This window comes from Centropristis striata, chromosome 10 (genome assembly GCF_030273125.1).
Source record: "Centropristis striata isolate RG_2023a ecotype Rhode Island chromosome 10, C.striata_1.0, whole genome shotgun sequence".
Taxonomy (NCBI): domain Eukaryota; kingdom Metazoa; phylum Chordata; class Actinopteri; order Perciformes; family Serranidae; genus Centropristis; species Centropristis striata.
The window spans coordinates 3,705,858-3,728,232 of NC_081526.1; the positions used below are offsets into that span (position 1 = coordinate 3,705,858).

General features: G+C 35.5%; 1 protein-coding gene across 1 annotated transcript in view; it reads left to right on the forward strand.

The window, feature by feature from the left end:
- cps1 (carbamoyl-phosphate synthase 1, mitochondrial) overlaps positions 1-22,375 on the forward strand; it is a 107,562-nt gene that overhangs the window by 35,725 nt on the left and 49,462 nt on the right. The window contains 7 exon segments of the mRNA XM_059342408.1: positions 2,288-2,406; positions 10,042-10,183; positions 11,766-11,831; positions 12,885-12,948; positions 13,026-13,207; positions 18,938-18,976; positions 18,978-19,133. Of these exon segments, the coding sequence (XP_059198391.1) occupies positions 2,288-2,406; positions 10,042-10,183; positions 11,766-11,831; positions 12,885-12,948; positions 13,026-13,207; positions 18,938-18,976; positions 18,978-19,133 (768 nt within the window).

Genomic DNA, 22,375 nt, shown 5'->3' on the forward strand with positions numbered 1-22,375 from the left:
CAGTTTGATTATGAAGCCTCCATGTGTTAGGTCAGGACCATTTCAGACCGTGTTTTATTCTTATGGGTAGGAAAGCATAATAAGAGGTTAGAGCAGGGGTCTCAAACTCGCGGCCCGCGGGCCAATTGTGGCCCTCGTGATGATATTTTGTGGCCCCCACCTTGATATGAAAGTTTAATGTGAGTTTTATATGAATGGCACTTTACCGTGTTGTGTGTGGAAGGTCCCTTTAATTACTTTTTTTGTAATTTTGTGTCTTTTTTTGGAATAATTTTGTGTCTTTTTTTGTAATTTTGTGTTTTTTCAGTAATTTTGTGTCTTTTTTGTTGGTAAGTTTGTGTCTTTTTAGATAATTTTGTCTTTTTTTAAATAATTGTGTGTCTTTTTGTAAATAATTTTGTGTCTTTTTAAATAATTGTCTTTTTTAGTAATTTTGTGTCTTTTTTGGTCACTTTGTGTCTTTTTTTTGGTCATTTTGTGTATTTTTTTGGTCATTTTGTGTCTTTTTAAGTAATTTTGTGTCCTTTTTTGGTAATTTTTCTGTCTTTAAGTAATTCATTTTTCTATCTATCTATCTATCTATCTATCTATCTATCTATCTATCTATCTATCTATCTATCTATCTATCTATCTATCTAAAAAAAAGACACAAAATAACAAAAAAGACACAAAATGAGATGACAAAATAACAAAAAAGACACAAAAGTACTAAAAAAAGACACAAAATGAATGACAAAATAACAAAAAAGACACAAAATGAGATGACAAAATAACAAAAGAGACACAAAATAACAAAAAAGACACAAAATGAGATGACAAAATAACAAAAAAGACACAAAATGACCAAAAAAGACACAAAAACACCAAAATCTATCTATCCATCGATCCATCTTATCTTATCTTATCTTATCTTATCTTATCTTATCTTATCTTATATCTCCTCAAGACACATACATAATAATAATTAGATGCAGTTCTCTGATGTGGATTCTGACCCCTTGCAGCTTTATTTACAGGGTAAAGTGGGTTTCTCAGAGTTCTACAGACTGCTGTGTAAAATCCTCCCACACTAACCTGGACAGATTCCTCTGGTCAGCCTTCTAATATAAAAATGATAAAACATATTTACAAGCTGTTGTCAGGGCAGGACCTCTGTCACATTACAGCGTAATGACACATTCTGGCTCTGTATTAGATTCTTCATAAAAGGCCAATATTGACAAAGTAATATAATGTTCCTGCAGTAGATTTCAGTTGAAGGAGTCCTTGGACAAGAACTGGATAAAAACATGTTATTTACAGCCAGCGCTCTGAATAAAAGCTCCTCACCCCAAACCACTCACTGGGACATTTTAACATGATGTTAATCTTCAGCAATTTGTTGAAGAATCTGTTGAAACTTTTGTGTCTTTTTTGGTCATTTTGTGTCTTTTTTTGGTCATTCTGTTTCTTTTTTAAATCATTTTGACACAAAATGACCAAAAAAGACACAAAATGACCACAAAATGCCTGAAAAAAGACACAAAATGACCAAAAAAGACACAAAAAAGACAAAAAATTACTAAAAAAAGACACCAAATGACCTAAAAAGATACAAAATGACCAAAAAAAGACACCAAATGACCTAAAAAGACACAAAATGACCAAAAAATGACTAAAAAAGACACCAAATGACCTACAAAGACACAAAATGACCAAAAAGAAACGAAATTACCACAAAATGACTCAAAAAAAGACACAAAATGACTGAAAAAGACACAAAATGACCAAAAAAGACACAAAATTACCCAAATTACCACAAAATGCCTCAAAAAAGACACAAAATGACCAAAAAATGACCAAAAAAAGACACAAAACGACCAAAAAGACACAAAATGCCTCAAAAAAGACACAAAATGACTAAAAACTCTATCTATCTATCTATCTGTCTATCTATCGATCTATCTATCTATCTATCTATCGACTAATGACACATTCTGCCTCCATATTACATTCTTCATAAAAGGCCAATATTGACAAAGTAATATAATGTTCCTGCAGTAGATTTCAGTTGAAGGAGTCCTTGGACAAGAACTGGATAAAAACATGTTATTTACAGCGAGCGCTCTGAATAAAAGCTCCTCACCCCAAACCACTCACTGGGACATCTCTAACATGATGGTAATCTTCAGCAATTTCTTGAAGAATCTGTTGAAACTTGATGAAAGCGTTTGGCTCCGTATGGAGGCATGAATGATGGAGCTGGTGATGAATGATGGATGTAAAGCTGAGTGTCTCCACCTTCCAGGCGCTCCACAGTGGGATGAGTGTGGAGCAGATCCACCAGCTGACCTCCATAGACAAATGGTTCCTGCACAAACTCAACAGGATCACACAGCTGGAGCAGCACATGGCAAACTACAACAGGTTATTACATTTATCTTTCTCTATGGCAATAACTCAGTATGCTTATTAATCAGCTTTCAGTGGAATTGTGTCATGTTGAAATCATATATCGAGATGACGTGATAAAATTAGGGTTTCTACATTGATAATAAGCACTAATCTTCGGTTTGAAGATGTTATATATCATGAAAACAATATGAAACGTCTATCATTTCTGTCAGAATGTCGAAAAACCTGTAATGATAATGTAATAAAAATCTGCACTTGAGTCCATTGAAAATGTAATAAAACCTGATAATGTAGTAACTTCCCGATAATGTAATACTTTTTTTTTTTTACCAATAATGTAATAAAGTATAACATTAATGGAGGTTATCACATTATCAGGTTAGCCTTCATTTAACAATTCCTGATAATGTAATAATTCCCCAATATTGTAATAATTTAACAGCAGACCACCCATTACTTGGGTTCAAGTGGTGATACTGTGTATCAACTCTAGCTCAAGAGCTCTAGCGCCACCAACAGGTCAAAGTTGAATGTTTATTCACTTTTGACCCGTTCATCCGTTTTTCACAAACGAGGTATGGGTGGTCTGCTGTTAAATTATTACAATATTGGGGGAATTATTACATTATCAGGACTTGCGAAATGAAGGCTAACCTGATAGTGTAATAACCTCCCATTAGTGTTATACTTTATTACATTATTGGTAAAAAGTGTATTACATTATTGGGAAATGCACTTATTACATTATCGGGGAAGTTATTACATTATCAGGTTTTATTACATTTTCAATGGACTCAAGTGCAGATTTTTATTACATCATTGGGGTTATTACATAATGGGGAATTTATTACATTATCAGGCTCTACAACAGTCCTGTAGAACCTGATAATGTAATAAATTCCCGATAATGTAATAAAAATCTGCACTTGAGTCCATTGAAAATGTAATAAAACCTGATAATGTAATAACCTTCTATTAATGTTATACTTTATTACATTATTGGTAAAAAAAAAAAGTGTATTACATTATTGGGAAATGCACTTTATTACATTATCGGGAAGTTATTACATTATCAGGTTTTATTCCATTTTCAATGGACTCAAGTGCAGATTTTTATTACATTATCGGGAATTTATTACATTATCAGGTTTTACAGGACTGTTGTAGAACCTGATAATGTAATAAATTCCCGATGTAAAAATGTAATAAAACCTGATAATGTAATAACCTTCCATTAATGTTATACTTTATTACATTATTGGTAAAAAGTGTATTATATTATTGGGAAATGCACTTTATTACATTATCGAAAATGTATTACATTATCAGGTTCTACAGGTGGAAAAAGTTTTTATAATTATATATATATTTACAATTAATTAGTGGTTACACCATTTGACATCTTGCCAACCCTTATTTGTCACTGACCCTGATAGAAACACAACTATGGACTATGGACTCAAAAACAGGCTTTACCGTGTGGTTATGTCATACACACACAAACAGAAAACTCTAGATATGTGTTGTTATGTAGATATGATAATGGGATAGAAGGTTCCAGCCATATAAATATATATATATATATATATATATATATATATACATATATATATCTGTAGTGTGCTAGTAACGTACATTAACTTTATGTTATCCGTCTGACTCTCCTTCTCTTTGATGGTCAGAAATATCTGGTCAAGTGGAACGATGTCCTCCAAAATATAGGACATCCTCCCATCTTTCCATAAAGTTGCAGTCTATTGCACCATAGGCAGACTCATGGATTATTATCATTTTATGGAATATATTGAAATTCATTCCCTCGTTCCCCAGCTGACCCAGTCCCTGTCAGTCTATAGCTCCGTCTCTTAGCTTAGCTCTCATTATGTCTGCTCTAGACTTTGTTGTTTTGCAGGTTAGCATTGTCCCTTTGCTGCAGATGATTAATTAAATATCATCTGATCACAACTCTGTTAAACCTGCAGGGAAATTATATTCATATATGTTTTTTTTAAAATTAATACATTCACTGTAATTATTTTATTACTCCGGCTAACAGAAGAACATCCGTGTCCCACAGTTGTAACAATATACTGTATGTAATTAAAAATATTTTAATATATTATGATGATAATATTGTTGACAACAACAATATACCAATGTGTCAATATTGTGTTATAATGCAATATTGTGTAGTAGAGGAGTGAATGTGTGCTATATATATATATATATATATATATATATATATATATATATAAAATAGACTAAATACAATTTTACTTACTTGATTCCTAAATGACCAAAAAATACACAAAATGACCAAAAAATGCACAAAATGACCAAAAAAGACACTAAATTATTAGAAAAAGACACAAAATCACCCAAAAAAGACACAAAATGACTGAACAAAAAGCACTAAATGACTTTGAAAGGACACAAAATTACCAAAAAATACACAAAATTACCAAAAAAGACAAAGAATTATTAGAAAAAGACAAAATCTCCCAAAAAAGACACAAAATGACAGAAAAAACCTAAATTACTTTAAAAAAAGACACAAAATCACCCAAAAAAGACACAAAGTGACAGAAAACAACTAAATTACTTAAAAAAGAAACAGAATTACCAAAAAAAGACACAAAATGACCAAAAAAGACACAAAATGATTAGAAAAATACACAAAATCACCCAAAAAAGACACAAAATGACAGAAAAAACCTAAATTACTTAAAAAAGACACAAAATTATTTTAAAAAAGGACACAAAATTACCCCAAAAAAAGACAAAATTACCAAAAAAGTAATTAAAGGGACCTTCCACACACAACACGGTAAAGTGCCATTCATATAAAACTCACATTAAACTTTCATATCAAGGTAGGGGCCACAAAATATCATCACGAGGGCCACAATTGGCCCGCGGGCCGCGAGTTTGAGACCCATGTTCTAATGTACTTAGATGCACCTGTACAAGTGTAAGTCTGGTTCAAACTTGACTAAGTGTAAGACTTAATCTTGTGCTTGTGTTTTTGTCAGCACATGTGAGAATATCCAGCAGTTTTCTTCACTCTTTGAATACACACACACAGATAAACCCACCACACACTGTTCTGGTGTGTTTTTCGAGAGCAAATGTACATAACTTCACTGCATGCAAAGGATTTCCCCGAGTCCCGTTTTGAACGGAGAGAATAATTGCAGAGGAGACAGCCGAGCGCTCAGATCAAATGCCTTTTCCTGGTTGTGACTCTGACTCAGCTGCTCTCTGCTTTCGCTGTTTCTCAGCTCTGCTATTTCTCAGCCCGGCCATGTGCAGTGGGAGTTAAAACACACTCGACACTTCCAATATTGTTACGCTACAAGGTCATAAATAATTCAGATAAGAAGGAGGTAGAGCAAGTTGCAGTTTAATGGAAATAAGATTTCCTTCATTCCTTCGTCTCCACCTCGGTTAAAAGAAATAGTGTGACATTACAGGAAACACGCTCGTTGCTTTCCTTAGTGGGAGTCACACCAGAAGATCAATATCAGCTCCATCATGCATTCAGGTGTTTGGTTTCACTTTAGACACAGACAGGAAGCTGCAACAACTCCAACGGCATTGTGGGTCATATTTAAACACTATATCTTCTTTATTAACATGTTCAGAAATTTAAAAAAAACCATTTAATTGTTGTTTTAATGAACACTAGTGCAGTGCCCATAGGAAGTATGTATTCGTATAGCAAATTACGCAGTATGCTGCACTAAAAGTACATTAACATGAACCCAATTAGCTGATATACTATATTACATGTAAGTATCTCATATTAAATGATTATGGGCATTACGCTAAGCCAGCCATTCTCAACCTTGGGGTCGGGACCCCAATTGGGGTCGCGAGATGATTTCTGGGGGTCGCCAAATAATTTTGGAAGTCAGCTCTGCCTTCTTTGGTCATTTAATGTCTTTTTTTGGTCATTTTGTGTCTTTTTTTGTTCATTTTGTGGGGTTTTTCTAGTCATTTTGTGTCTTTTTTTGGTCATTTTGTGTCTTTTTTTGGTCATTTTGTGTCTTTTTGTGTATAATCGTGAATAACATAATTTGTACATTACATTCTTGGAGAACAACCAAGAACTAGTGTTGCAGCCTTGTTTTGAGCCACTTGTAGTTTGTTTAAAAGACTGTTGGATGCAGCAAATATGTACCTCACCTCATCTTTTATTCAAGGCTACGAGTAACTGTTCCTGGAGAAATCCCATTATTGTGCCACAGTTGATATTGGAACCTTTGACTGATTTAAATATTTGCAAAACAGCAAACAAACATATATATATTTTTTAATTGTCTTCTTTATATACTGACTCTCAGGTTGATCTTGTGGTGGTAATGGCCAAACACCAATAAACAATAAAAGCAGAGTATGAGGTTCACCTCTTTTGTCCAGAATGTGTCCATATTAGATAAAAAGGCTAAATAATGACTTTAGAAAGAAGTGCTGTTTGTATAGTTGCATATATAATAATCTCTCCTCTTTCTCACTGTCCTCTTACCTCATACTGTTCCAGTCTCACCAAGTCCTAATACACAACACTTAAGTTAAACTAGAAAATTTCCTCTGGGGAAATTCTGAAAGGGCCACGGGGGCTACTGCCGGTGTGTGTACACTATGATGAGATTCTTCAGAGATTTCAAACTATGCCCTTTAACCTCAAAATGAATTAATTAAAATCACATAAAGTTACTTTGTGTGTGTGTGTGTGTGTGTGTGTGTGTGTGTAATTAAAATCACATAAAGTTACCTGTGTGTGTGTGTGTGTGTGTGTTTGAAGCATGTGTATGCATGTGTGAGGAGTGTGCGTGCTTACGTGCATGTGTGTGTGTGTGTATCTGTAACTGTAATCACATCAAAGATCAAATGCAATCAGAGCAAAGCAATCAACAGAAATAACTGACACCTGTTAATGAAAGAGTCACAGCAGCCAGAGGTGGACTGGAATTTCTGGCCTCGAACAGAAAGCATTTTTGGCAAAACCATAATACCTATCATTGATCATTGAAAAATTAAAAAATAGCTTTGTTAGAGCGATCTAAAAAAACTGTTCCATCTTCCTTTTTTCCGAAATCTTCCTGCGTTTTTAATATGGGAGCCAATGAGGCTGTTGGTGGTGTTGGTGGCGCATCTGTGCGTCCTACGCCCAAACTATTACTCTGACAGCTTTACCAGAGGATTGTGAGTGAGAAGACAAATTTTCCTACATTTCTATGTATAAATTATTTCTGTAGAGTGGAATTTGCGGCCTGGAGCGCAGTTTTCAAATTTATTTTTTGACAATTTCTTCTCTCCCTCTACACTCTGGCGATGATGTCACACACTGTGACACGAACATTCCGTGCAATACACACCCATTATAATCTCAGAATTTCTCCAAAAATGATCATGGTCATTGAACAGGGATTGATAAAAAACTATATGACCTATCGAAACGTGGATTAATACACCGATACACAAGACTTGTGTCTACTGTTTAAAGTTTAAATGCAGTCTCTAGGTGAAATTATGCCGGAGAAGTAGACTTTTAAAAATCTCCAATTATTGTTCTTTTTCGCTCATTTTTTGTCGGCCGTCCCATGCATTTCAATGCAAAATTTTGGGCAGTTTTTCGCGACTTACGTTGCAAAAAGTTCGTATTCTGTAGAGAAAAGTAATAGCACACCGATCCCAATCAAACTGCATGTTTTGATGTATAATTTGTCCTGCAACTCTTCAAGTTGTAGGACTAGTAGTGGGACGAAATTGCGTCCGGAAGAGGAAGAAGAAAAAATCCACAGTATAACAGTAGTGCAGCACTGGTCCCTACAGCTATTGCTGTATGGGACCAGTGCTCGGTGCGATTGCCCCGAGGCCCTAATTAAAGGGTAACCAACAAGATTTGACTGTAATTTTTGATTACTGTATCAACACCAGTGGTGGGAAAAATTATTCAGATCCTTTACTTTGGTTTGTTCCAAGTCATGTGACTTTCAAGGTCCCGGCGGTCAGAACAAAAAACATGGCGGACAGTTATTTTGACTTAGTTTCTGCATAAAAATGGATTTTGATCACATTTCTAGCGAGAAATATATGTTTTATTTTCTAAATATTCACTCAGTCAATGTACATAATCAAATTCAAATCCAACAGAAGTGTCAATGCTTCTACTAAATAATAGATTTTTCAGCCTCTGTAGCAGATAGAAATGAAATTCAAAAAGTATTTGAGAGCTTATACAAATACTACAAAACGACGTATCCGCTTTCCCGGCTTTAATGGGTTAATTTGCATTGTATCGAAATCCGTGTCAGTTTCACGGAAATTTGAGTGATTCCGTGGCTATTTCACGGATTCCTGTGAGACCATTGTGTTGGTTTAACCTCACAGCTGGCACTAATGTTTTATCGATTAAAGAGTTTTTTTAAATGGCTGCACTTGCCAACCTGGTGCTTTGGCACCTTGGCGCCTGGGTTGTCGATGCGTTATTGATCAGTGCGAGGTGGGCGGCGCCCTGCTGTCCACAGCGCTGCGTAGACAAGCCGGTCAGGACCCGCTTGGTGGAATAACCCTCTTAGTTCAGTGAACTTGAAAATACACAGATATATGAGAGGAGCCACAGACAGAAAAACATTCAATAATAAACTCACCTGTCCATCTTTTCATCTATCTCTGCTGCTTTTTCCTCACTAGCACATTCATGTCAGGCAGAATGTGCATTAAACTTTTAAGCTGAGCAGATGATTGACAGACTCTGCTAACCTCGACTTTGCAGGTGACATAGTGTGCTACCAGAATGAATCAAACAGTAACTCTTGCACTTTTCTTTTGGCATTAATGGAGATATAGATATAAAGGCATAAAATGACAAAAAGCACTGTTGTTCCAATGCATATTGAGTTTAATGATTCAGGCAGTGATCTTCAATTCAGTATACTTTATTTTTATAGCACAATTTTAGCAAAAACAAGGTTTACAAAGTGCTGCACAAACAATAAATATATAACACAAAACAAAGAGATGTAGTAAACAATACAACAATAAAATGCAATAAGATAAAATACATTAAAAATAGGATAAAAATAAATAAATGTAAACTGTGTACTGCCCGCACAAAATAAAATATGCATGTATACAAATAAAAACAAAAAATCATAAAATCAACAAAAATTTGATGCTTAAAATCCTGCATTTAAATATCCTCAACCCTGAAAAACCTGACTGTTCACTTAAAAAGTGAATTCACAAGTGAAATTACAGTGAAAGGGTCAAAGTTATGAGACTAAACTGCTAAACATCCTTTTTTATATCTATATAACGTTATATATAACTTTATTGACACGTTGCCGTGGATTCGCATTGTTCTGCTTCTCTCCTGATGACGGCTCGCCTTGTTAGTGACCTGTCAATCAAAGGTAGCCCCGCCCCAAATCATCATTGAAATGAATGGACTAAAATGCTTCTGCAGCCACACTTAGCGCCCCCCTGCTGGAATTTTTTGGTAAAATGCAGCTTAAGGCACTTCCTGGTTTGCCTTCCTGCTCAGACCAGGAGGTTGCCGTCTGGGGAAAATATGAAATCCTGAAGGGTTTCACAAACCAGATGTGTAATTACTGTTACTTGTTGTTACTTTTCCTACAGCGCTACGGTTCCCAAGGGGCTGCTGATGAAAGCCAAGCAGGATGGTTTCTCAGACCGGCAGGTTGGACAGATCCTGGGCTCCAGCGAGCGAGCAGCCAGAGAGCTGAGGCTCAGCCACGGCATCAAACCCTGGGTCAAACAGGTGAGCAGCACTGGGCTCCAGCATAGATCAGATAGAATGAGATAACTGCCTGATCCATACAAACACACATACAGACACTAGTTTCCTTTGGCCATTCATGTAAAGTCCGAAAATATATAGGAAGCTAGGGTCAAAGCTATAATCGTCTGTCTTTCCATCCCATACATTATTGACATGTTTAGAGTGTAATTCCTGGTGCACTAAAAGTACATTAACATGAACCCAATTAACTGATAAACTATATTACATGTAAGTATCTCATATTAAATGATTATGGGCATTACGCTAAGCCAGCCATTCTCAACCTTGGGGTGGGGACCCCAGTTGGGGTCGCGAGATGATTTCTGGGGGTCGCCAAATCATTTTGGAAGTCAGCTCTGCCTTCTTTGGTCATTTAATGTCTTTTTTTGGTCATTTTGTGTCTTTTTTAGTCATTATGTGTCTTTTTTTGATCATTTTGTGGTCAATTTGTGTCTTTTTTTGGACATTTTGTTTCCTTTTTTTGGTCATTTTGTGTCTTTTCGTGTCTTTTGTCTCTTTTTTTGTCATTTTGTGTCTTTTTTTGTCATTTTGTGTCTTTTTTTGGTCATTTTGTGTCTTTTTTAGTCATGTGTCTTTTTTTGATAATTTTGTGGTCAATTTGTGTCTTTTTTTGGACATTTTGTTTCCTTTTTTTGGTCATTTCGTGGGGTTTTTCTAGTCATTTTGTGTCTTTTTTGGTCATTTTGTGTATTTTTTGGTCATTTTGTTTCTTTTTTTGGTCATTTTGTGTCTTTTTTAGTCATTTGGTGTCTTTTTTTTGGTCATTTTGTGTCTTTTTTTTGTCATTTTGTGTCTTTTTTTAGTATTATTGACATGTTTAGAGTGTAATTCCTGGTCCGTGGGTCAAAACGTGCAAAACCCTGAGGAAATAATATGAGCACTATTTACCAGTTAAAGACCAGTCATTTTATCTCTTTATTGAGTTTGCTTGAAAGAGCACACTGTATACTATTCACTAGGCTTAATCCTATTTATTTTTCCGTTTCTTCTGTGTTTTTTCGGTCGACTACTCCTCCTAGAGTTTTGGTCGCACATGCACTAAAAAAATATCAAATCTACCGACTTGGCCATGACTAGTGTGCTGTGACTTTTCTAAGGGTTTCTGCAAACGTTTTTTTTAATTATTTTGCAAAAACACGCCAAAAAATCCCCCCAATGTTACCCTATGGAGAGGCTAGAGTGATGACATCATCGCTAGAGTTTATAGGAAAAATTGTCAAAAAATAAATTTGGAAACTGTGCTCGAGGCCGCAGACGCCACTCTATGTTTAGGTATTGGAATCTGCATTGAGAAAAAGAAAAATGGAATTTGCACATCTTTTATTTAAATATTTACTATTATAAGACTTATTTCCAATGTGTACCGGAGTATTAAAAATAAACATTGTTGCCTAACAGCAGGAAGGTCCTTGGTCTGTATGTTGTATCTGATAATATTCACTGTTAACTTGTAACTATTACTGTTATTTTGTAGGTTTGTGGTAGACAAAGTATCTTTTCTGACCCGTTTTAACCTGTTTCCTCTGGTACCTCTTCTCAGATTGACACCCTGGCAGCAGAGTATCCGGCCATGACCAACTACCTGTATTGCACCTATCACGGGCAGGTATGTGGGAACTGTTACCTGAGAAAAGAAAAACATTTGTTAGTATCAATATGGTGTATGTAACCAAATCAAAATGATATCTAACAGAAAGTACAATAGGTAACAGACTGTGAGTCGTGTTAATAGGCTCCAAAGTGAATGACGATTGGACTGATATACGGAGATGAAGTGAAAAAAGGAAGTTTGGTAAATTCTTCAGCTTCTTTTTAAAGTGTCTCCTAGTGGCTAACATGCACTAAATCTAGTTCAGGCAGAAATGGGATTGACAAAATTCAGCTCAGCTCAGTGAACGCGTGCATGTAAGAATTTTTATTGTGCGTCATAGTATACCAGAGTTACTGGCCAAAACGCTTTTGACATTAAACTGACCAAATGTACCTAATAAACTGGCCAGGTGTACTTTATAATCTGGCCAGGTGTACCTAATAAACTGGCCAGTTGTAGTTTATAATCTGGCCAAGTGTACCTAATACACCTACCTAATAAACTGCCCAGGTGTAGTTTATAATCTACTACAAAATGACCCAAAAAGACCCAAAATGACAGGAAAACACTACATTACTTTAAAAAAAGAAACCAAATTACTAAAAAAGACACAAAATTATTTAAAAAAAGACACAAAATGACAAAAAAATAAACAAAATGACCAAAAAGACACAAAATGAAAGAGAAAAAACTGTCCAGGTGTACCTAATATACTGGCCAGGTGTACTTTATAAACTGGCCAGGTGTACCTAATAAACTGGCCAGGTGTACCTAATAAACTGGCCAGGTGTACTTTATAATCTTGCCAGGTGTACTTTATAATCTTGCCAGGTGTACCTAATAAACTGGCAACACAAATTATATAACATAGTATATTGGAGTTACAGCCAAAACACTCTGGCCTTCATTATAGCGCCACCTGCTGGTGGACATGTGTCATTGCTGCTGCCTGCCATGTGTGCAGCCTTCTATATGTCAAAACCAACAACAACCTCAACATTTAAATAATAATTGAGATTGGTGTTTCTGCAGTTCTTCAACAGTGTTTTTGTCTGTTTATCCAATCAGGAGCATGACCTGGAGTTCAGAGACCAGGGGATCATGGTTCTTGGTTGTGGGCCGTACCATATCGGTGAGTTCCTGTTTGTTGTGCTGAATGTTTTTAACAGTTTACAGCCAACATACTCTAATGTGTAACGGATCCTCCAGGGAGCAGTGTAGAGTTCGACTGGTGTGCCGTGTCCAGCATCAGAGCTCTGAGGCAGATGGGGAAGAAGACGGTGGTGGTGAACCACAACCCCGAGACCGTCAGCACCGACTTTGATGAATGTGACCGTCTTTACTTTGAGGAGCTGACCCTGGAGCGCATCCTGGACATCACCCAGCAGGAGGTGAGACACACAGCGTTATTACTTATTCTGCACTGAAAAAACTCAAAACACTACAACTACTATTGATGCATGCTTGCATTGAGCATGCATTTCCCCTCCAAAACCTCTGTGTTGATTCATGAAACCCTATTGACTTGGAGACTTCGAGGGAATCAGAAGTGCAAAAATGCTAACCCACCGATTTCTGGGTTTTAAGACTCATTCCTGCTTCACTCTAAGACAGGGGGCCGCTGGAGGCAGTATCAAAATGACCAAAAAAAGACACAAAATTGATAAAAAAGACACAAAATGACAGAAAAAAACGAAATTACTTTAAAAAAGACACAATATGACCAAAAAAAGACACAAAATTACTTAAAAAAGACACAAAATGACCAAAAAAAAGACACACAATTATTAAAAAAGACCCAAAATAACCCAAAAAGACCCAAAATGACAGGAAAAAAACTAAATTACTTAAAAAAAGAAACAAAATGACCAAAAAAAGACACAGAATTACCAAAAAAGACACAAAATTATATTTTTTTAAAAAGACACAAAATTACCAAAAAGACACAAAATGACAGGAAAAAACTAAATTACTTAAAAGAAGAAACAAAGGCGACCTTGAGTGCCTTGAAAGGCAATTATTATTATTATTATTACAAATGACCAAAAAAAGACACAAAATTACCACAAAAGACACAAAATTATTTAAAAAAAAGACAAAATGACCAAAAAAATACACAAAATTACTAAAAAAGACACAAAATTATTTAAAAAAGACACAAAATGCACTGGCAATTATTTTTCTTTCTGATTTAGAAGTGTTAGATAATTTACCTTGTTTTAAGGGTTAATTTCTTATTTTAAGCATTCAACATGCTTATTTCTAGATTTAATAATCTTAATTAAAGAATTATTGTCAAGGTAAATTATCTGTCCATGCAGCAAGATCACTTCCCTCAGATTTACTGTTTGATCTGGTTTTTAGACCTTTTTTACACTGCATGATCCTGGTCTGGTCTGGGCTGCTATCCCAGCATGCATTGGGACAGGTTCATGGTCCAGTCAATCAAAGGCTTACATCCGTCAATAATACTAAACACTTATATATTCATGTGTATTGAGTGGATTCTGATTGAAATATTGCACAGAAATCAATTCCCCTGTGCCGAGCATGAACACGACACGTAAATAAGTAAATAAATCAATCACGTCGACGTGGTCAGAGGTCGGAAAAGACAAAACAATATTTGCTCAATTTTGCTGGCAAATAGATTTATTGGGTCACAGTGTGCACATAATTTCTCCGACTAAAGCTTTCTGACTTGTTTTGACGTGACTGTACTCCTCAAGAATAATTCTTCAGTAGAAAAGAGTAGAAATAAAACATTAGCAGCATGACTCTGACTTATTATCCTGGAGGCCCATAGAGCAGCTGTCCACAGGGCTGAAAAGGAATAAAAGGAATAAAAAAAACATTCCCTGCTCACAGTGGCATGGATGAACCATTACCCATTTCCCCTCAGAAAAAAAAACCTGTGAGTTGATTCATATTTATTTATAAAGTCATTTATAAACTTGTGTGTCATAAGCTCTCTGCCTGATCCTCCAGGACGGTTCTGGTCATTAAAAGCAGCCAAACAAAACTCTCTCTGTCCAACAGGAAGTGGAAACTCTGTTTGAGTCCTAATTAGGACTCTTATTATGCAGCTTCCTTCCTTCCTTCAGTCTAGAGCTGCTGCTGATGGTTTTAGGTGTGTGGGTTTATTTTAATGGTTTGTTGTTCTCTCTGTAACACTTGTAGCTCATGTGTTTGTGGTAACTTTACATCACCGTGTGGCTTTAGAGCATGGGTTTCAAACAAGCGGCCCGCGGGCCAATTGTGGCCCTCGTGATGATATTTTGTGGCCTCCACCTTGATATGAAAGTTTAATGTGAGTTTTATATGAATGGCACTTTACTGTGTTGTGTGTGGAAGGTCCCTTTAATTACTTTTTTTGGTAATTTTGTGTCTTTTTTAAATAATTTAGTGTTTTTTTAAAGTAATTTTGTCTTTTTAAAATAATTTTGTGTCTTTTTTGTGTCTTTTTAAAATAATTTTGTGTCTTTCTTTTGTCATTTTGTGTCTTTTTTTAAAGTAATTTAGTGTTTTTCACTCATTTTGAGTCTTTTTAAAATAATTTTGTGTCTTTTTTTGGTAATTTTGTGTCTTTTTTGGGTCATTTTGTGTCTTTTTTTAAATAATTTTGTGTCTTTTTTAATAAATTTGTGTCTTTTTAGGTAATTCTGTTTTTCTTTGGTAATTTTGTGTCTTTTTTTTGGTAATTTTGTGTCTTTTTTAATAATTTTGTGTCTTTTTTTGGTAATTCTGTGTCTTTCTTTGGTAATTTTGTGTCTTTTTTTTTTTTTTTTTTTTTAGCAATTTTGTGTCTTTTTTAATGATTTTGTGTCTTTTTAAGTAATTTTGTCAATTTTTTGGGTCATTTTGTGTCTTTTTAAAATAATTTTGTGTCTTATTTGGTCATTTTGTGTCTTTTTTGTCATTTTGTGTCTTTTTTGGTAATTTTGTGTCTTTTTTTTTTTTGTCATTTAGTGTCTTTTTTTTAAGTAATTCCGTTGTGTTTTATTTGGACCTATTGTCTCCTAAGTACATGTATAAATGTATTAATGAATTTGTTCCATGACTGTGGTTCCACAATTAAAAATTCCTTAGCATAAAGGAAAAAAGACACATTTTGTAGCTAGTGGTAAATGAAAAATATTCAAAAATCAGAATCAGAATCAGAATCAGAATCAGAATCACTTTATTTGTCCCTTGAAGGGAGATTTGTTTTGCAGCAGGACACACAAGACAAGGTACACAACAATACAAGACAAGGTACACAACGATAACATAACATAATAAGACCCAATAAATATCTAATAAAACACAGTTCAAAGAAACGCCATACGCATATAAAATCACTGACACATGTTCGTTGCAGAGCTGATACCCCTAAATGGAGAGTTACTACCTAGTATAGATAAAAAGTGCAATGTGCAGATGTGCAAGAAACAGACTTGTGAAGATGAGCAATTTGAGGGCTACTTTCTATTAGTTAAATAAATGGCAGTTGGTATAAATGAGACCTGGAGTCTTTTAGTCCTCCACCAAAATTGACTGAACAGCCCAAGTCTCCAAAGAGTTAAAAAACAGGAAGTATTACTAAAATGCACTTTAAAAAAGTTTTATTTAAAAAAAGTTATATACAGTGATATAAAACTTGACTTTAGGCTGCCATGAGTTATACTGAACATCTTTTTAATGAGGATGTGATTTCACGTACATGTCAAGACGTGATATATTATGTATATAATGATACATAATTCCCACCTTTTGCTCCGGCTGAACCTGATGATTGCAGACCTCGCTCCAGGGCATAAATAAAGGCTCCTTCCCTCATGTTTCCAGCATATATCACTTTCTCTTGGTGCATGTGTTTGTGCAGAAAAAAATAGCTTTTCCACTCTTCTATTTCGTTGTCATTCCCATATTTACAAAATATATATTTTTTTGGTTTATGACCACCTCACATCTACAGCACACCCACATAAAATCATGTTTTGTTTGTTATTTTTATGCAGTCTATGGCAGGGACGGGCAACTTAAATGCTGCAGGGGGCCACAATTTTTATTTTAGTTATTTTTAATCATAGTAATTTTGTGTCTTTTTAAAATAATTTTTTCTTTTTTGTTTTTTTTCTGACATTTTGTGTCTTTTTGGTCATTTCGTGCCTTTTTTTTTCTAGAATCCACACACTGTTCTGTTTCTTTTTTAAGTTATTTAGTTTTTTTCTGTCAGTTTGTGACTTTTTTGGGGTAATTTTGGGTCTTTTTTAAATGATTTTGCGTCTTTTTTTGGTCATTTTGTGTCTTTTTTTCTGTCATTTTGTGTCTTTTTTAAGTAATTTAGTTTTTTTTCTGTCATTTTGTGTCTTTATTTAGTAATTTTGTGTCTTTTTTGGTCAATTTATGTCTTTTTTGGGTAATTTTGGGTCTTTTTTTAAATAATTTTGTGTCTTTTTTGGTAATTCTGTGTCTTTTTTGGTCATTTTGTGTCTTTTTTTGGTCATTTTGTGTCTTTTTAAGTAATTTAATTTTTTTCTGTCATTTTGTGTCTTTTTTTTTCCTCCAGCGGCCCCCAGGTAATTAGAGTTTGAGACCCCTGCTCTAGGGTCATTTTATGAGTGTAACAGGAGAGAATATACTAATACCATACATGTTTGTTGATATCTGTGTGTTTTTGTTGTGTCGTGTGTTTGAGTACTGACGTCCAGTGAGTTTCTCCTGCAGAGGAATGGTAATCCAGTTAAAGTAGCGATGGGATCAGAGTGTGATTAAGTGTGTGTTTGTTCAGGGTGATAGCGTTAGCATCAATCCCTCTCACCGCTACGGTCCCCTCTGGTTGTCTTCATGTGTGTGTGATAAACATGGCGTTAGAGCGGTGAGATAAAGCTGGACAGGAGCAGAGACACAATAACACATGAATAATGAAGAGATACAAGCTGGCCTCGCCATGGAAACAGCTTCTCCTCCCATCAGACAGACAGGACAAGGGAGCGCTGGCTGTTATTAAACACACACACACACACACATACACACACACACACACACACACACACACACTGTCTGCGGTGATAACTAAACTCCAGGATCAACTGTGTGTGTTTGTCTCATATTTTCCCTGTGTGATCAGTGATCAGAATAACTGGAAGCTTTCAGATTGTTAATCTTGGCTGATAGGAGGCAGGAGGTCCAGGACTTGTGTGTGGAAGGTCCCTGTGTGTCTTTTTTTAGTAATTTTTTTGTCTTTTTTAAATAATCTTGTGTCTTTTTTTAGTAATTTTGTCTATTTTTTGGTCATTTTGTGTCTTTTTTGGTCATATTGTGTCTTTTTTAAAGAATGTTGTGTCTTTTTTTAAGTAATTTTGTGTCTTTTTTAAATAATATCCTCTTTTTTTGTAATTGTGTGTCTTTTTTAAATAATATTGTCTTTTCTTAGTAATTTTGTGTCTTTTTTAAATAATCTTGTGTCTTTTTTTAGTAATTTTGTGTCGTTTTTAAATAATCTTGTGTCTTTTTTTAGTAATTTTGTGTCGTTTTTAAATAATCTTGTGTCTTTTTTTAGTAATTTTGTGTCGTTTTTAAATAATCTTGTCTTTTTTTAGTAGTTTTGTGTCTTTTTTAAATAATCTTGTGGTTTTTTTTTTAGTAGTTTTGTCTATTTTTGGGGTAATTTTGTTTCTTTTTTGGTAATGTTGTGTCTTTTTAAGTAATTTAGGTGTTTGTTTTTTTTTTTTTTGGGGGGGGGGGGGGGGGGGGGGGGTCTTTTTGGGTAATTTTGTGTCTTTTTTAAGTAATTTTGTGTCTTTTTAAAATAATTTTGTGTCTTCTTTTAGTCATTTTGTGTAATTTTTTGGGTCATTTTGTGTCTTTTTTTAAAATTAATTTAGTGTTTTTTTCAGTCATTTTGTGTCTTTTGCTAATCCACGTTTTTTTTTTACCTTTTAGCAAGTCCTTCAGAATAATGCAATGTGCATGAGCAGCGCCTACTTCAGGTGCCGTGGTAAATTTGACAACTATGCAATAAAAGGCGATAATGTCATAACACAACCAAAACCAATATAAAACACGCTGTAAACTACAATAAAAACCTCAGCTTTCTTTAACATAACATTTCTTGTGTTTCCGTTCTCTGTGTTCAGGGCTGCTCTGGCAGCATCGTGTCAGTGGGAGGTCAGATCCCCCAACAACATGGCCGTTCCTCTCCACCTGAGCGGGGTGAACATTCTGGGGACCAGCCCCCTGCAGATCGACCGGGCCGAGGAGCGCTCCATCTTCTCCAGCATCCTAGACGACCTCGGGGTGGCCCAGGCCCCATGGAGGGCCCTCAGCTCCCTGGTGAGAGGAAACCCATGCATAAGGCAGCCATTCTCAACCTGGGGGTCCCGAACCCAATTGGGGTCACTAGATGATTTCTGGTGGTCGCCAAATCAGTTAGGAAAAAAATATAAATGCACAAAATGAATATTAAATGACATAATTTCAGACAGGGAGGTGTTTTAGTTGTTGTCTGCTTCATTATTTGTCCAAAATTCGTCGTAGCAACTGAGTAGCAAAAGTCATATCCTGATATATTTAGTCTGAATATCGATATACGATATATATCCTGATATTTTTATCTCAAAGTGAGAGCAAATGTTCAGTCAAAGTCAAATATGACATGTCACAGGTAGTTTTATTGAAACCGTTTATTTAAGTGAACATAAGTACTGTATAACAACAGGAGAACCTTTTTTAAATCAAAGCTCCATAAAGTGCACATTTAAATAAAAAAATATCTTAAATAAAAATGGCCTATGAAATATAGAATAGGCCTACAGTGGTATAGTTTGTCCGAAAGTAGCTTAAACACTGTTATATATGTGTTATATATATGTATTATATATGTGTGGTCTGTGGCCTGGAGGTCAGGAAATCGGCTTGTTACTACAGGGGTTGCTGGTTCGAATCCCAGGACTCACTGGTCAAGAACTGTTTGGCAAAAAACATAAACAAAATGTTTGTTACTGACCTCAGAAAACTGAGCAGCGACTCCTTGGAGTGTCTGTTAGTCCAACCAAACGCTGAACAAGACATTTAATGAACAAAACGTTCAAATAAACTGTCATTAAGTGAAAATACAGTGTAAGGGTCAAAGTTATGAGACCAAACCGCTAAACGTCCTTTTTTATATCTATATAGCGTTATATATAACTTTATTGACACGTTGCCGTGGATACGCATTGCTCTGCTTCTCTCCTGATGACGGCTCGCCTTGTTAGTGACCTGTCAATCAAAGGTAGCCCCGCCCCAAATCATACGATTCTTTATCTTCTATTTTCTTCTAAATGGGGCCATTATTTACACAATTAACATCAGATTGTCTTGAAGAAGATTTTTTACTAGTAATTGAGACCATAGTGTTGTCCTAAAAAACATTTCTGAGCTAATAAATCAAGTGAGACGTTTTCTCATTTTGCATTGAAATGAATGGACTAAAATGCTTTTGCAGCCAAACTTGGCGCCCCCTGCTGGAATTTTTGATAGAATGCAACTTAAGGCACTTCCTGGTTTGCCTCCCTGCTCAGACCAGGAGGTTGCCGCCTGATTTTTACACTGCACTTTTAAGATTTAGTGCACAAATGCATGTAGTTGTACTGAGGGCCACTTCAAGTGAGCCCATCCCTGATCTATGTTTTGCCACATCACACCTTTTCCTCCAGACAAACTTGTCTCATTATTGGTAGAACTTTCTATCTGGACTTGCTGTCTTGTTTAGATTTTTCTCCTCTTCTCTCTGAGTGTTTGGCCCTGTGAAATAGCTGGCGGCTACATCTGAACGAAGCCCTCTGTGGAACATGTGGAGCAGTGAAATGTGTCTGCAGTCAGCACTGAAATATGTCTCTTCCATTACCGTTGCTCATGTATTCAGTTCAGCACTGAGCAGCGATTAGCTGCTACACACAGATAAAGTTGTGTGTCTCTCCAGAGTCTACCTACAGATCCTGTTTCCCCGCCGATCTTGAAGAAACAGTTTGTTTTTATTGGGCTGGAATAACTCCAGCGGAGCCGTGGGGAGATGGTTCTCGCGTCTCTGGGAAGCTATTTTGTGTTTGTTAATGGCGTCCCACCTGGCGAGTGAGCAGTGGGTAATGATAGAGAGAAAGAGGCGAGACCTGCAGAGAGATGGAGAGGAGAGAAAGAGCCATGATGATAATGATGATGAGGAGGAGGGCGTACTCGCTGCTAGACTCCATCCACCACTCTCTCATTCCTCTGAAAGGAAAAGAAAATCAAAAGGGAGATGAACTGAAAGCTCACTTTCTGAGCGTTGGAGCACTTATACTCTGCTTTTTACTCGTTGGTGGCAGACATCGGAGTACACTTTTCACTCCTTAACATCCAGACTAGAAAAAAAAGCAGCGTGGAGACACAGAAAGAAGCAAAATGACCAAAAAAAGACAAAAATAGTCACAAATTGACCAAAAAAGACACAAAATTCCCCCAAAAAATACACTAAAAGACACGAAATGACTAAACAAAGACACGGAATGACTCAAAATTACCAAAAAAAGACACAGAAATGACTAAAAAAAGACACAAAAAGACACAAAAGTACTAAAAAAAAATACACTAAAAGACACGAAATGACTAAACAAAGACACAGAATGACTAAAAATTACCGGAAAAAGACACAAAATGACTAAAAAAGACACAAAAAGACACAAAATGACCAAAAAAGACAAAAAAAGACCAGAAAAAGACACAAAATGACCAAAAAGAGACACAAAATGACAAAAAAGACACAGAATTACAAAAAAGACACAAAAAGACACAAAATGACTAAACAAAGACACAAAATAACCCCCCAAAAAAGACACAAAACAACTTAACAAAGACACAAAATGACCAAAAAAAGAAACAAAATGACTCAACAAAGACACAAAAAGTCACAAAATGACCAAGAAAAAGACAACAAAATGCGATGATGATGATGATAATGATGATGATGAGGAGGAGGGCGTACTCGCTGCTAGACTCCATCCACCACTCTCTCATTCCTCTGAAAGGAAAAGAAAATCAAAAGGGAGATGAACTGAAATCACACTTTCTGAGCGTTGGAGCACTTATACTCTGCTTTTTACTCGTTGGTGGCAGACATCGGAGGACACTTTTCACTCCTTAACATCCAGACTAGAAAAAAAAGCAGCGTGGAGCCCTACTGTCACACACAAAATGACAAAAAAAAGACACAAAATGACTAAACAAAGACACAGAAAGAAGCAAAATGACCAAAAAAAGACAAAAAAAGTCACAAAATTACCAAAAAAAGACAAAATGACCAAAAAAGACTCATAATTACTAAAAAAATGCACTAAAAGACACAAAATGACTAAACAAAGACACAGAATGACTAAAAAAAGACACAAAAAGACACAAAATGAAAAAAAGAAGACACAAAATGACCAAAAAAATACACAAAATGACCAAAAAAAGACACAAAATGACTAAACAAAGACACAAAATGACCAAAAAAGACACAAAATGACCAAAAAAAACACAAAATGACCAAAAAAAGACACAAAATGACTAAAAAAGAC